This window comes from Helicoverpa armigera, chromosome 30, assembly GCF_030705265.1.
Source record: "Helicoverpa armigera isolate CAAS_96S chromosome 30, ASM3070526v1, whole genome shotgun sequence".
Classification (NCBI taxonomy): Eukaryota; Metazoa; Arthropoda; class Insecta; order Lepidoptera; family Noctuidae; genus Helicoverpa; species Helicoverpa armigera.
The window spans coordinates 4,359,955-4,374,929 of NC_087149.1; the positions used below are offsets into that span (position 1 = coordinate 4,359,955).

General features: G+C 38.7%; 2 protein-coding genes across 2 annotated transcripts in view; one reads left to right on the forward strand and one right to left on the reverse strand.

The window, feature by feature from the left end:
• LOC110381414 (1-phosphatidylinositol 4,5-bisphosphate phosphodiesterase epsilon-1) overlaps positions 1 to 14,975 on the reverse strand; it is a 34,770-nt gene that overhangs the window by 6,369 nt on the left and 13,426 nt on the right. The window contains exons 19-29 of the mRNA XM_064042877.1: positions 5,845 to 5,975; positions 5,262 to 5,355; positions 4,629 to 4,724; positions 4,106 to 4,215; positions 3,595 to 3,740; positions 3,082 to 3,272; positions 2,581 to 2,709; positions 1,905 to 2,074; positions 1,276 to 1,467; positions 694 to 913; positions 120 to 244 (exon numbers count right to left, since the gene is read on the reverse strand). Of these exons, the coding sequence (XP_063898947.1) occupies positions 120 to 244; positions 694 to 913; positions 1,276 to 1,467; positions 1,905 to 2,074; positions 2,581 to 2,709; positions 3,082 to 3,272; positions 3,595 to 3,740; positions 4,106 to 4,215; positions 4,629 to 4,724; positions 5,262 to 5,355; positions 5,845 to 5,975 (1,604 nt within the window). The remainder of the gene's footprint in view (positions 1 to 119; positions 245 to 693; positions 914 to 1,275; positions 1,468 to 1,904; positions 2,075 to 2,580; positions 2,710 to 3,081; positions 3,273 to 3,594; positions 3,741 to 4,105; positions 4,216 to 4,628; positions 4,725 to 5,261; positions 5,356 to 5,844; positions 5,976 to 14,975) is intronic.
• On the forward strand, positions 6,900 to 14,919 carry LOC110381413 (cleavage stimulation factor subunit 1). The gene is made up of 11 exons (XM_064042876.1): positions 6,900 to 7,159; positions 7,382 to 7,468; positions 7,871 to 7,974; positions 8,430 to 8,584; positions 10,252 to 10,343; positions 10,640 to 10,778; positions 11,902 to 12,062; positions 12,485 to 12,635; positions 13,127 to 13,220; positions 13,868 to 14,018; positions 14,411 to 14,919. The coding sequence occupies exons 1-11, from the start codon at positions 7,083 to 7,085 to the stop codon at positions 14,499 to 14,501; spliced, it is 1,302 nt and encodes a 433-aa protein (XP_063898946.1). The 5' UTR covers positions 6,900 to 7,082; the 3' UTR covers positions 14,502 to 14,919.

A 14,975-nucleotide genomic window follows, 5' to 3' on the forward strand; every position in this document is an offset into this window, starting at 1 on the left:
TCGAAAGAATGGTGTGGATAACCTGCGAGCTAAGTAACAGGCCCTATCTACAGCGTTTCTTAAGTTTGCCTCTAGGTAGCCTCCCATCCTCACGATCACTTACAATAAGAGGTACTAACCTCAGTCTCACATGTCTATACCCAGGCCTCAGACACTGCAGCGGTATGACTCTCTGTGAGAGCATATAGTTGGTATCAGCGTCGAAAATATCGAACCGTAGGAACGCTAGCTCCGGGAAGTTTATCTGAAAATAATTCAATTATACATGGATATGGGTATTACTTTAAACCCTTTCCTTACATAAAAGAAGACTAGGTTCCACTTTTTTTGCTATGAGGCATATTTGCTTTGCTGATCGTTAAATCATTAATCACTTTATTACCTTGCTATTTACTAAGCCATATTGGGCTGCCCAAGACCAGGATGCTTGGCGCTTATTAGGGGAGCCCTACGGACACCAGTGGACGGCAATGAGCTGATACCATCATTTTATCAAGATTTTGCCTTTGGTTTTCTTATCTAACCATTTGCAGTCAAGTGGATACCAATTACTGTACGAAAAAATGCGGTTCTTACTAGATTAGCTATTCTCAGACCTCACTGCTAAACGCAAGGCCCTGTCCAATTAGCGCCATCCATCCCGATCCAGGACAGCCCGTAGTTGTCAAAGTCCCTCTAAAAAAATCCTCTTACCTTAAAATTAAAGGTCTCATTCCATATCGGGTTCAGAGCGTTCTTCCTAGCGACTTTAGTCCTGATCTTCTTACAATCCGCCGGAACGCCTAATATCTCCACTTCGACAAACGCATTGTAGAAGGAGTACACGTTTTCTGCGACATATTGTCCGGATATGACTGCTAGGGTTAAATGAGAGGCGTGTATGCCGTCGAATTCTCTGTCCATTGGGTTGAATCTGTGGAGAAAAAGCATGTTTAGGTTTTTTTTGGAACGTCTTTGAAAAATTTGTAGTTGAGATTCAATTGGTTTGTCATACCACTTAGGTAGCTTTTTATCCCCATAAAATCATTTATCTAATCCATGTAAAACCCTTATGTCCACAGACCAAGATTTAATTAATAAGGTCCAAAACCAGGGCATGTTAGAGTCCCTATAAAGCCCAATATCTACCGGGCCTACTTAATCATCTCTAATACCAGCTAGCTAGAGGATATCAAAGATGTCAAAAGCTCTATAAGGCCTTATATCTACTAGAATTACTTAACAAGATCTAGGACCATCTAGGGGATATCAAAGGCTTCAAAAACACCAACTCACCTCCTATAAGCAATATGCCCCGGATCCCACATAACGCTGGGCTTCCGCACATATCCAGCAGACCCGTTGCTCTCATACATCGCAGCGTTGACGGCCATCGCGGCGTCTTCTGTTTGATAGTTCAGCGCGACTAGCTGCACGCCACATGACCAGAATGTTACCGGGTCGAAGTTTGATGAGTCTATTCTTAGGCTGGAAATGGAATGGTGTGATTAGTGTGTGGGAGAAGAGGTTTTTCAAACATTAGCTGGGAAGTACTTAAAGAAAGCCTAGGTTTTTAAAACTATCGTTGGGGCTGTTGGTAGACTACTGAGACTGTCAGCCGATAGGTTGGCTGACAGGTTTTCGGAGATACTCGCTAACATAGTCAAACTTTTAAGTCGGCCTGATACTGGCTGATCGTTGAAATGTGCGCACTTGCCATCGACCGACTAAAAGGCTGCAGTGTTGGCTCATCGTGTTGTCCATTATCTAGCTTGCAGAGTACAAAAAGAAGGTACCTGTACTAAGTAAGTTATTATCCATGATCTAGCCGGAATCCTGAGTTAATTCTCTTTCTTTCCCTTGAGAAGACCTTTAGATGCTCATCAATCCTCACTTAGGTATTGGCTAGCCAAATAAAGACTTACCCGGCGGGATAAGTCCTAACGAGCTGTGTCTCAGTATGAGCTATGAGGGCCATGGGGTGCTTTCTGCAGATCTTCTTTCCGATGGCCTCGTTGACGGAGGAGCAGCGGTAGCATGGATGATGGACGGCTGGCGCGTTGAGGCAGCGGGGGCGGGGCTGTTGGGCTATTTGCTGGAAAATTGTGAGTATGTTATGAGAGACGTCAGATACCTACTAGAAGACTTTTTGTGGAGTCTAGGTGAAACTGTTTTTGGCATAAATGTTAAATGGATTTTTGTGCATGTATCATCTTTTGTAATGATATATTGTTGCCTTTTTCTTTTAATAAATCAACCTCTAGCGGAAAGCTAGTAGTGATACTTTGGAAAATGCCTTAAATAATTTGACTTTCACCTAGACCTTGACTTTTTGATATCAAATAAGTATACGATTGTAAAACACAATTAAATTGTGGCAGAACTCTAAACTACTACTCGAATTACGATTATTACCTGTATCGATAGGACTACAGATCTGTACATTTAATTTTAATCTCATCTCGATTCAGACAGACTTCTTCTTGCCCTGTTCCCAAGTTATTTATGGTCGGCGCAGTATGTATTTTTCTTCCATTCCTCTTTGTCTCACGTCATACTAAAGGTCTTCTTATACGGAAATCGTGATAATTATAGTCTTACCGTGCTAGTACTGTCGCTGCTCTCAGAAGACTCGAAGCTGCTGCCGGGAGGTGCCTCCTTAGGGACTGTGCTCGGCTGCTTCATTGAGCTACGTGGTGACAGAGGGTTCAGGCCACGGAATTTAATTGCCTGTGAAGAAATTCTGATTAAAATGCATATTCTAAAAAAGGTACAAAAATCTATTTGCTGCTGTTACGGTGGAATTCCTAAGCTTCTGAGGCCCATTTTCAACGACAAAATTTTCTTAAAAAAAAATTTTGCTTTGAAAAATCGTGAAAATGCATTAGGTTGTTTCAAGAAATCAGTTTTCGGTGATCTTGGGCCTAAGCCCTTTCTAAATGCTTTCCAAAAAAACTATTTTAGTCATTATATAATACTTAGTTGCTTTATCACAACAGCGTTCGTTTGTATTTTTAATCCATTAAAGGATTATTTCAAGAAAATCTGGTCTATAAGGAGGAGCCGATTTGTAAGTAGTTTAGTACTTAGTGATGAAATTACCTGTACATAAGTAACCATATCACTAAGTTCTCTAGCAATTTGGTTGCTTCGTTTCCTAGTGGGCGCGTGCTTGACACTGCCGGAAGTCGTTTCAGCATCTCCCTCACTCCTTCTGAAGCTCTGGTAGAGTGACAGAGAGGTCCGACCGCATTTATCTTCCATGGAGTTGAGGATTTTGTGTAGTTCTTTTTCTGAAAGAAAGCATATGAGGTAGATTTTATTGCGTATTTGTTCATAAATATTTCTTCTGGTCTACTCGCTCTAGCAACTTCCTTATAAACTTTCTTATGTATTCTCTATACATATACTCCACACACTAGCCGTGGGTAATCCCTTATGTACTTCTTGATTTACTCACTATGTACATCCTCTATGTACTCCCTTATATGCTAAACCCCCCAACGTTCTTCCTAATCTACCTGAATTAAATGTATGCGATAATGTGACTTTGATTATTTTGGACAAGGTCCTAACTCCTAACCACCTCTTAAGCTACAAACAACCCTGCCTCACCATCGAGTTCCTCATCATCTTCATCATAGTCCTCATCAGAGAAGTATTCAGTGAGCGAGCTGCCAGCCGACTGGTTCGACATGATGGAGCTGGTTCGGTTGCTCTGTTCCGGTAAGGAGGTGCTGGTGTGACGGATGCCGTTGGACCTGAGGAGTTTGGGATGAGGTGAAGAGTTTTAGTTCATGGTGAAGAAAATAGAGCAGCCCAGGTCTTTTTAAATATTTAAATAAAAATGTAACTAGGTATTCTTGATGATAATTAAATAGTTTTCTGTACCCGAATATAAGTTAGTAGTCTTCCCAAAAATTATATGTTATTCAAATTGATTATCTACCTATGTTAGGTACTGCTAAGTTTTTTGCGTGAAAGAGTAACAAACATATCCACATACACCCAAAAATCTTTACAAACTTTCAATATTTCTAAAAAGTGACAAAAAATCATCGGACAACTACACAAAATGCAAATTCTGCTGCTTGGAGTTTGTCAAGAAGTAAGACCTAGTATTTACCTAAAGGCAGTGGATAGAACTCCACCATATCCTTGTGCAGAACTGGCTCCTGTCAGCCCCATGGTGGGACTAGACTCTATAGGCAGTAGCTTCTTGTTTTTGACCAGCACCTGAAAAAAGCACATTGTAATTTGTAAAGGTGAAGTTATATACATATAAAGGTTTACAAAAGTAACCTGAATTCTGGAAGATGTCGGTAAACGTAAATTTCTGTCCTGCGCTTGATCTTTCTTAGGTCGTGTCGGATTGCCGTCCCATCGGGCTATGAGAGTGAAGTATCATGCACAGCTGATTGATATCCTTAATTTATTGCAGGGTTCTTTAAGCGAAATAACTGGTGGATTTGAGGGATTGTTCGAAATACTCAAGGAGCTCCAGAAGTTACAAAAAAAGATTCCGACGAATTGAGAACCTCCTCCTTTTTGGGAAGTCGGTTAAAGATGGGGTTTACCCAGTAAAGTCTGACATTGCCTACTCCAAGAGAAGTAAACCAAGCGTACGTTTTATATTTGACGTTACATACCTTATATTTCAGCTGTTCAGGACTTGGAAGTCTCGGCTCGTCAGTGTAATCGACTTCGAACAGGAATGACGTGACAAGTTTCTCTCCAAACACTGCCTGGATGAAGACGACTTCAATAAAATACCAGTAGAACAACTTCATAATTATTTATATGCTAAAGGATAAGGTCTACCTACGTCAGACTTTTTTTAGGACAGATATAATCGGGCTGAGTTTTATAGGACTATCTGAATATTATTTTCTGAACAAAATCTTGTAGGACATAAGCGTTGTATTATTGGTATTAGTCTGTTCTATTTTTCTCCTACAAAAAATCGGTCACCGATTATATTATCGGACGTGGGTGGGTGGGCAACCTCAGGAGAGCCGGTCAAAAGTCGTCACCGAGTTAAAAGTGTGTATCAGAAATCTGACAAAAAGGCATACTTACAAACTTACCGGCCTATAGGGTTGCCTCGGTATCTCAGGAAAGCGGGTGAACCATACTGTGTGTGTAAATGTTTGTGTCAGATACAATGTCCTACAAATTCAAAGTGAGGGTATAGGTATTTACACACACAAGTGTGACTCACCCGCTTTCAACAGTCACTGGGTTGAGAAAGTCACTAGAATAGTTGCTGTGAAAAAACTGACCTCAAACGTGCTGGCCATGACCTGTTGCTGCGGGAGACTGCAGTGGTTCTCAATGCTCAGGATCAGGGGGTACGGAGACGCCACGAATGCACTCCTGTAAAAAACAATTTGTGTTATAATCACTTTAAATTCATGATATATTCTGGGTTAATACGATCCCAAATAATAATTAAAAACAACTGCTCCTCAGGAAGTTCGTAGGTATTGAAATCATAAAAAAAATTGTAGCTCTCGCTAAAAATTTTGTAGCCACATCGCTTGCGCAAAAACCAACTTTAAAGTAAGTATCAGGGGGAGAAGGAGGCATGGGAGAGGTATGATTGCACTTGCGCATGAGTTTTGCGTATAATATTTTACCGTATTTTACATACGAGTACCTATGTAATTTTGTATGTATTATATTATTATTTTTTTGAGAGCAACCCACTGTATTTTTAATGAATTGTGAAAGAGTAATAACCTAGCTTTTTACCAGCTGTTTAGATTTATAATTCTGCAAATCAATCCTAGAATATTTAATATTATGAAAATGGTAGATACAGGGTTCTAAATGCCGATAAAGAGTAGTCAAATTCAAACAAACCTAGCGATAGTCTCTACGACTCTTCGGAATGGTATCTTCGTAGTGAAAGTATGTCCATGGTATATGACAGGACTGCCGTCGTCTCCATCCCAGCAGTCGAGCTCCACACATCTGCAACCTGTTAGCAAGACCTGAGGACAAAATAAAAATAAAAAATAAGAGCAAACTTGTTTTGTTCGATGAAGGCTAAGTCATCATGGCGGGGCTGCGGGATTTTTCGAAAGAGTTGCCGCGGCCCTGGTAGGTACATAAAAGGCCTACGACGGAACACGACGGTTTTTAGTCAGTAAGAGTCTGACACTCCCTCACCGCTGCTAACCCACAGCGGGAGGAGTCATTTGATGATTACCCATCAGTCTGACCGAATGCAGCTGAGTACCAGCGTACCACATGGAGCGAATGCCTATCTGATCTCCTCAACCCAGTAACCTTGGCAATCGATAGTCCTTGGTAAGACTGGTTGTCAGACTTTCTGACTTCTGGGTAGTCAGAAATCATACGACGAGAAATTTGAGGCTTTATGACTTCTGACTACCCGTTACGAGTAGAATGTAGCCCCTAACCTTCTTCGGTGAGTAAAACAATTCAAAATTATTTTTCAGATTGGATTAGTAGTTCCTGAGATTAGCGCGTGCAAACAAACTCTTCGGCTCTATAATGATATATTAGCACAGTACCTATTGCATTACTTATGTATATATAAGCATGTAAAAAGTTAATGTAATATAATCATAATGTTTGTATTATTAAACTACTAACTAACTAATTATGTTTAATTTTTGGTTTTAAATTGCAATGCATAATCTAAGTATAAATATTCGATGTTCGGTGTAGTTAAGTAAGATTGTAATGTAAGTATTCCATTTCACTGCCGCTCCTGCTTACCCTACAAAAGTTTAGTCATGCAATAAATGAAGACTTTGAAGTTCATTCACTTGAAACTGAGCAGTAACACGCATGCGCGTAATTATTGATTAGGGCTCTCCTTCCCTTGAAAACCTAAGGACATTCACCTTACTAACAATTTACAGGGTTTAGTCTGACACCGATCTCGTTACGCTTTAGTCGATTTTAAACAAAGCATTAGAAAATCGCATACATAAGCCGCACTTGAAACCAGAGACAATATTGAAGGACTGTCAGTTTGTCAGATTGTTGTCAAACATAACCTGCAAAGCGTTTGTTGTTTTGCCGGTTTTAACCAGTTTTTTACGTGAAAACCTTTCAAAATTGAGGAAATGAAGGAAACTACTGGCGATGTCGACACCAGGAATGTCGTTAAAAACCGGGAGCTGCTTTACCGCATGATTATAAGGTACAAAAGTGTTTATTTTCTATCGTCAAAACTTACGCTCGAAAATTGCTGTATAACATCGTATTTTGTGTAAATAACATCACGAATTTTAACAGTTATGATGCATAAACATATATTCCGCCAATTCACGCATCTTTATATCATAATTTTATCATTTTTCGAGGTTATAAAATCATTGAAGTTGTTTTGAACATTATTGTAATAAAATGTCGTTTTTTTCAGTCAACTGTATTATGATGGCTTTCAACCCATTGCTGCAACGTTGGCAGCGGCTGTCCACGCCGATCCGCCTTGCCCGCCTAGCGACAGGTCAGTAAAATACATTATTTTTATCATTGTGTCTGTTTCATCAAAGTTTACCAAAAGATGCCTATGAAAAGGATGCTTTGATTATTAATGTATTGGTTTTCTAGAAATAAACATGTATATTCTTAGACAGAGTTGATTTATAATAATATACAAGGTAGTAGGTACCATTTAAAACTTATTTCAACATTTAGTGTCTACCATCCAGATAAAACAGACAAATCACAGATAGAGTGTCCCTTTTTGAATAAATGGATACAAATCCTATCTTTAATTTACAGAATTCTAGTTCGATTGTGACTATATTTATTCTATTACGGGCAGTAGTTTCCTCGGGACTTGGGTAGAACTGTGGGAAATCCGCTAGTGATATATATATAATCTTTGTATTTTTCTATTCTCCAGGCTTCTGAACCTAATGATGGTGGGTCTACAACATGAGCCTGATCGTAAGGACCGTCTAGCTGCCTCTAGCGGAGCTGAGCATTTGCTCGGAACTACGGGGTTTGGTAAGTGAACTCAAAATAAATAAACATCTTGTGTCTTACATAGAACACTAACCTACACTGATTTGCTACGAGTCAGGAAGATCCAGAATAACTTACAACAAGTTCCTTCGATTTTTTTTTCGATTTCGATTTTTTTAAAAGAAATCCACCACTTTTTTTACTTATAACATATTTACCCAAGGATATCACTTGGCAATTAGTGAAAGTATTTTTAGACGATGCCCTTTTTAACACAGCAGTTGTTTTATAATGAAATGACTTCAATATGGTTAAAACTAAGTCTAATAAATATGCAACGCTGAATATTGCATATCAATCATTGCAATCTCGCACAAAAAAACGAATACAGGTCAAACCATGAATCCTCTTTTTAAGTCAATTAAAGCGATTGAAATCGTTGATTTTCTTTCATATGTAAATGTGAAAATCATTATTCTCCGTTATTTAATCCACAGATCTCGAGTACGAGATGGACGCGTCATCACTAGCGCCAGAGCCGGCGACGTACGAGACGGCGTACGTGACGTCGCACAAGATGGCGTGTCGCGCCGGCGCCTTCAGCGCGTGCGGGCAGCTCGTCGCCACCGGCTCCGTCGATGCCTCTATTAAGGTACACTTCCTCATTTCCCGAACCTTCGCTCAGCTGTGTTGGGGTCGGCTTCCAGTCTAAACGGATTCAGCTGAGTACCAGTGCTTTACAAGAAGCGACGCGTATTTACAGTATATACATGGCTAGTACGCAAGCGTGTGAAACTAGTCGCGAATAGATTGGAATTCACTTTTTATACAAAGTCTTCCGATGTATACAGAAGCAGTACGCAAATACTCGCATATATTTTGTAGTGGCCAAAGTAACTTGCTTTGTTCCATAATATACAGTGCTAGTCCGCATGCAAACTAATCGTGTATATGTCACCGTAAGATTACAAACATCGTTAGATTACAATCTATCTCGAGAGATTGTAAACTGTCGAATTATTGTGAACCGTACCATCTGATTGCAATTTAACGCATTATTTTTCGCTATATTATAATCTATCGATGAGAAATTGTCAAATTGTCAACTGTCCGAAAGCTCTCCCTGATTGGTCTAATTCGACAGTTGGATAGTGGTAATTCGACAGTTTACAATCTCTCGAGATAGATTGTAATCTAACGATGTTTGTAATCTTACGGTGACATATACATGGGAACAGGCGCGAAAAACTTTACGATTCCAATCTATTCGCGAGCAGTTGCATGCTCGCCATTTTGATTAAAAGACGACCTAGCATTTAATTTAAATATTAATAATTCTCGTTCAATTAAAAAAACATTGTATTAAAAATTTAAGTTAGTGACGAAAACGAATCGCTGCAAAACCGACTCTAAGTAGTCTTGTCTGCCCTACCCCTAGAGTGCAATTCAAAACCGCGTAGGCGCGGACCGGAGCCGTGACAGAAGCGATGCTTGCTGCATGTTGCTTGCTTACATTTTAAACGTACTGAGTTAAAAAATTAGAAGCTAATTAAATATATTTTATGATGTCATTTAATAGTATTTTAGAAGTTTACTGTTAGAATGCCTGCTACAAATTTAGATGCTAAAAAATAACCATCATGCTGAGTTGTATTTAGAGTGGTTTACTTAGAAGATAACTAGTGGCTAAGATAGTATTATTTAGATGCTCGTTAATTGTTGTATAAATAAATTGTGGCTGACCTAATAATTTAGAAGGCAACATACATTTTTGGGGGCGAATAATGATATTAAAAAGAAGCCTGTTTAATTAGCATTTTTAATAAACAAATTCTGATTCAAAAGCCATTTTTATTTATTGCTTTACCTAATATTAATTTTGTATAGTTAAATTTGATCGTGTATACATTGGAAAGATGCATGTGCACGTCTAAGCTACGAATTATACGCGAGCAGTACGCAAAATTCGTGTATACTTTGAAATCACAAATTAAAAAACAGCATTACAAAATATCAGCGAGCAGTTTCCTATGGATGCGTTTTGGCTATGTACACTCTGTAAATACGCAGAAGCGACTGCCTATCTGACCTCTTCAACCCAGTTACCCGGGCAACCCGATACCCCTTGGTTAGATAAAGTCTGCCATCGTATTGAGTGCAAAGGTCAAAAATACTAATAAAATTACAGATTATCAAGAATTAGCTATGCTATGTTAGGCATTCTCTGTGATATGGGCGGAAACATTTGGTTTTAGTAAAAACTAAGTCAAGAGATAATTACCAAATTGCTAAATGACATTAATATTATATTTGTTGCAGATCCTAGACGTGGAGCGTATGTTGGCTAAATCAGCGCCTGAGGAAGTGGATCCGGGCAGAGAGCAGCAAGGACATCCCGTTATCAGGACTTTGTGAGTTGATTATCTCATTTATTTATTAAAGTAAATATTTATTTGAATTATATGTATTGTTTTACAACAGGCAATGATGAACAGCTTCACCAAATTTGGAGTTCTTTTTCTTCAAGTTATTTGAATTAATTAATTTTATTCAAAAAAAGAAAGACGCAAGTAGTGTTTTTTGTAATAACACTAACAGTGTTTTCTGGATGCTGTCTAGACCACATAGACATCCGGTTAAACTGGAAGAGCGACCCCAATTTTGTAGAGAAGGGGCTAGGCAAATAATATTGACTATTTTTCCCTAGATACGACCACACAGATGAGATAACAGCTTTAGACTTCCACCCGCGGGAACAGATCCTGGTGTCAGCTTCAAGAGACTGCTGCATCAAACTCTTCGACATCACCAAGGCGTCCGCTAAGAAGGCTTATAAGAGTATTACTGTAAGTACTTAGTAAGTACAATGTTCCCTAGATACGAACACATAGACGAGATCACATCTGCTGCATCAAACTCTTCCATACAGTAAGTGAACTTTCCAACTTTTAACCTTGGACCTTTCCGACTTTTGACCTTGACCTTTCCGACTTTTTGCCCTTGACCTTTCCGACAATTTTGACCTTTACGACTTTCTCACTGAACTCCATGATTGTCACCAAGGCGTCCGCTACAAGAATATTACAGTAAGTACTCTGTTAAGATAACGTTCCCTAGATACGACCACACAGATGAGATAACAGCTTTAGACTTCCACCCGCGGGAACAGATCCTGGTGTCTGCTTCAAGAGACTGCTGCATCAAACTCTTCGACATCACCAAGGCGTCCGCCAAGAAGGCTTATAAGAGTATTACTGTACGTACTTTGATTTTTATTTCAAACTAGCTTTTGCCTGGAGCTCCGCTTCCGTGAACTGACTACTCTACCCTATCCTACCCTACTCTACCCAACTTAACCCTACTATACCCTATTTTTTTTCTTTATAAGAACCTCCTCCTGACAATAACAGACACAACAGAAAAGGAATTGGCCAAATTGATCCAGGCGTTCTTGAGTTATGCGCTTACCAACACATTTAGCGATTCATTTTTATATTATAGATAGGCTAGCTGCTGCCAAAGGTTTTGCCTGCTGCCTTGAAATTACTTCCCTTACCCGGATGGGGTAAAGTCCTGTCTCTTGGATTTAAGCAACCACCAATTTAAAAATAAATCGGTTCAGCCGTTCTTTAGTTTAAGTAGTGTGGCAAAAATGACTCTATTTTATTTATTTCGGTGCATATACATATTTGATTATACGGTAAATACTACAAAAGAATTTATTTACATTTATAGAAATAAAATAATATTTTTTTATGGAATATTTTTTTTACATGTTATAATTGTCATCAATTCATTAAGTTTTATAGATAATGGTACGAAAACTTTTGTGCGCGAGTGCGATTTGCACGTGGGCATTTTTTTTAGAAATCTTTGATATTTTTTTGGAATGTCCAACATCAAAACTACTTTATTATTCATTTATTTATTTATTTTGTAGAGAAATAATTTATCAATTTCTCCCCACAGGACGCCGAACAAGTCTTATGCGTAGCCTTCCACCCTCTGGGCGACCACATTATAGCATCCAGCACTCAGCCGGTCATCCGTCTGTACGACGTGACGACCAGCGCGTGCTTCGTGTGCCCCATACCCTCGCACCATCATACCAAACAAGTCAATTCTATACAGTAAGTTATTTAAGAAAAAAAAAAAATAATTTCGACCTTGACCTTTCCAACTTAGACCTTGACCTTTACAACTTCGACCTTGACCTTTTCGACATTTGACCTTGACATTTCTGAATTATGACCTTGACTTTTCCAATGTACGACATGCCTGACTTGATTTTTGACTTTCCCTACTTACGCCTGCTCTACTTTCGAGACACCTTCCGTTAATACCTTAATTTTGAAGGTATTTCCGACCACATAGCGTCGAGCACTCAGCCAGTCATTCGTCTATATGACATCTTCACAAAACACCACCAACATCTTATACTTTAGAGTTTCGAATTATTCAACTTTCGACTATCCCCAACACATATTTTGTTTGGCAAAATATTTAAACAAGCTTTTTCACAAAATACACCAGTACTATTGTTATCATTCAGATTCTCACCAAACGGCAAGTACTTCGCGAGCGGTAGCGCGGACGGCTGCGTCAAACTATGGGACACGGTATCGAACAGGTGTTTCAACACCTTTATCAACGCACACGACGGTTCAGAAGTGTGTTCTGTGGCCTTTACTAGGAATAGCAAGGTTTGTTAATACAACTTTTCTAACTTTGTATGTACTTTCTAAGTATATCTTGGACACCAATGACTGTGTTTCGGATGGCACGTTAAACTGTAGGTCCCGGCTGTCATTGAACATCCTTGGCAATCGTTACGGTAGTCAGAAGCCAGTAAGTCTGACTCACCAGTCTAACCAAAGGGTTTTGGGTTGCCCGGGTAACTGGGTTGCGGAGGTCAGCTCCTAAAGCTTGCTCCTAGCTTGTAAAATACGGGTACTCAGCTGCATCTGGTTAGACTGGAAGCCGACCCCAACGTAATAGGGAAAAGGCTTGGGAGATAATGTTTTTATATCGCGGGACACGGTGTCGAATAGGTGTTTCAACACCTTTATCAACACCCATATTCTGATGTATAAGTCATATTGTACTGCTAAGTTTCATCACAAACTGTTGATCTGTTCTGTATACTCTCTCACAAACTTTCGCCTTTATAATATTAGTATTTTATTTTTTACAGTACCTACTAACATCTGGACTGGATTCATCTATCAAGCTGTGGGAATTGGCCAGCAGTCGTTGTCTCATACAATATACTGGCGCTGGCACTACAGGTAACATATCCTTTTATTACTTTATTCATATGGATATATTCATTTATCAAAAAAAATCGAGTGACATAATATAATGCGCAGTAAATAGAAAGTTTAGATGATTAATAATCATAATTTTTAACAAAAAAATAAAACAGACTTTAATAATATACCTTAAACTTTGTCCTGATATGCCGAAAACCACATCAAAGTCGCTTCAGCCAAACTCGAGACGATCGCTCACAAATATCATACAGGTCAAACTGAGAACGTCCTTTTTTGAAGTCGGTTAAAAACTAATTTTATTAAGCGAACATTATTTTGTTTGTTTGATGCACGCTACTACACGGTGTAAATATTGCCGTCTGTAAGTTTCTGATGAATTAGTATTTTTTTAGCAAATCAAAATATATTTTCCGGCTCAAAAATACATTTGCTGACTTTAACCTTCTTGTTGTGGTCATGGGAAATCTTCAAATGACTCCTTCCATTGTGGGTGCAGTGTGAGGGAGTGTCAGACTTACTGACTAAAACCTACCATGTTCCTTCTTACTCCCTTTATGTACCAGCGCCGCGGTAACTCTTCCAAGCCGACCTTAAAATTTTACAAACTTGCATAACATTTTTTTTGTTATCCGTTGCTTTTATATAATATTTTTAATCACCAGGCAAACAAGAGCACCACGCCCAAGCAGTTTTCAACCACACTGAAGACTATGTAATGTTCCCTGATGAAGCTACCACTTCTCTCTGCACCTGGCATTCTAGAAGTGCCAGTAGGTGCCAACTTATGTCTCTGGGACATAACGGAGCTGTCAGGTAAGATCACCATATGTAGAGAGCAATGTTTTTTTTTGTTAATCACTACTGAGAGTAATTTTGGTGATATTCGCCGGAGGAAGTGTAATGGTGCTGTCTGGCTAGACAACCACCGAATTCGGTAATAAGTCACTTATCACCACTTCGAGTAAATGTGGTTACAGTTTACCACACAGAGCACAAAAATAAAGATGTCTTCGTTTTAAGCATTTCGACCTTCAACTACGGAACTCACTCCACTTGCAAGAATTACTCTTGTATTAACTAAATTTACTTACTAACTTAATAACTCCCCGATCGTTTCAACAATTTGACAGCTGATTACAAATTCCAATGAAGTTCAGTTAACAAGAAAAAACTTGTAAACTTAAATGTAATTTTCTACTTCACAGATTCATAGTACACTCTGGAACGGCGCCGGCGTTCCTAACGTGCAGTGACGACTACCGCGCGCGGTTTTGGTACAGACGCAACACGCATTAATTGCTCACAGCGGTGATTTGTTGCTCGGACCGGTGATTAACGTTTAACAGCGGTTATTAGGCGTTAAGGTGGAAATTTTTGTCAGAAGTTTTTTAAAGATAGGTTAGACATAAGACTTTGGATATAAAATGTAGGCTTAAGGTTTATAAAACTATTTGTATGTTTCTGCACTAAAGATTATTCCTGAATGAAAAAATTCAAAAATTGTTTTGGTATGTAATAAAATTTTCTTTTTGGATGTCGCAAAAATAAGTGCTCATTTGTATAGAGAACACGACAAGATAAAAATATGTAAATTTCTGTCAAAATTCCGAAACAATGCTAAAATATGTTGAGGTATTTCAAACTGAAGTGTGTAAAATGACTGTCTGAATCGCATTTTTCCATTTCCGTGTTTAAATAATAAACGTATTCAATATAAATGTAGTTTCATGCGTTTTCATTTATTGTATCTTAAAATAATGAGCGTAATTG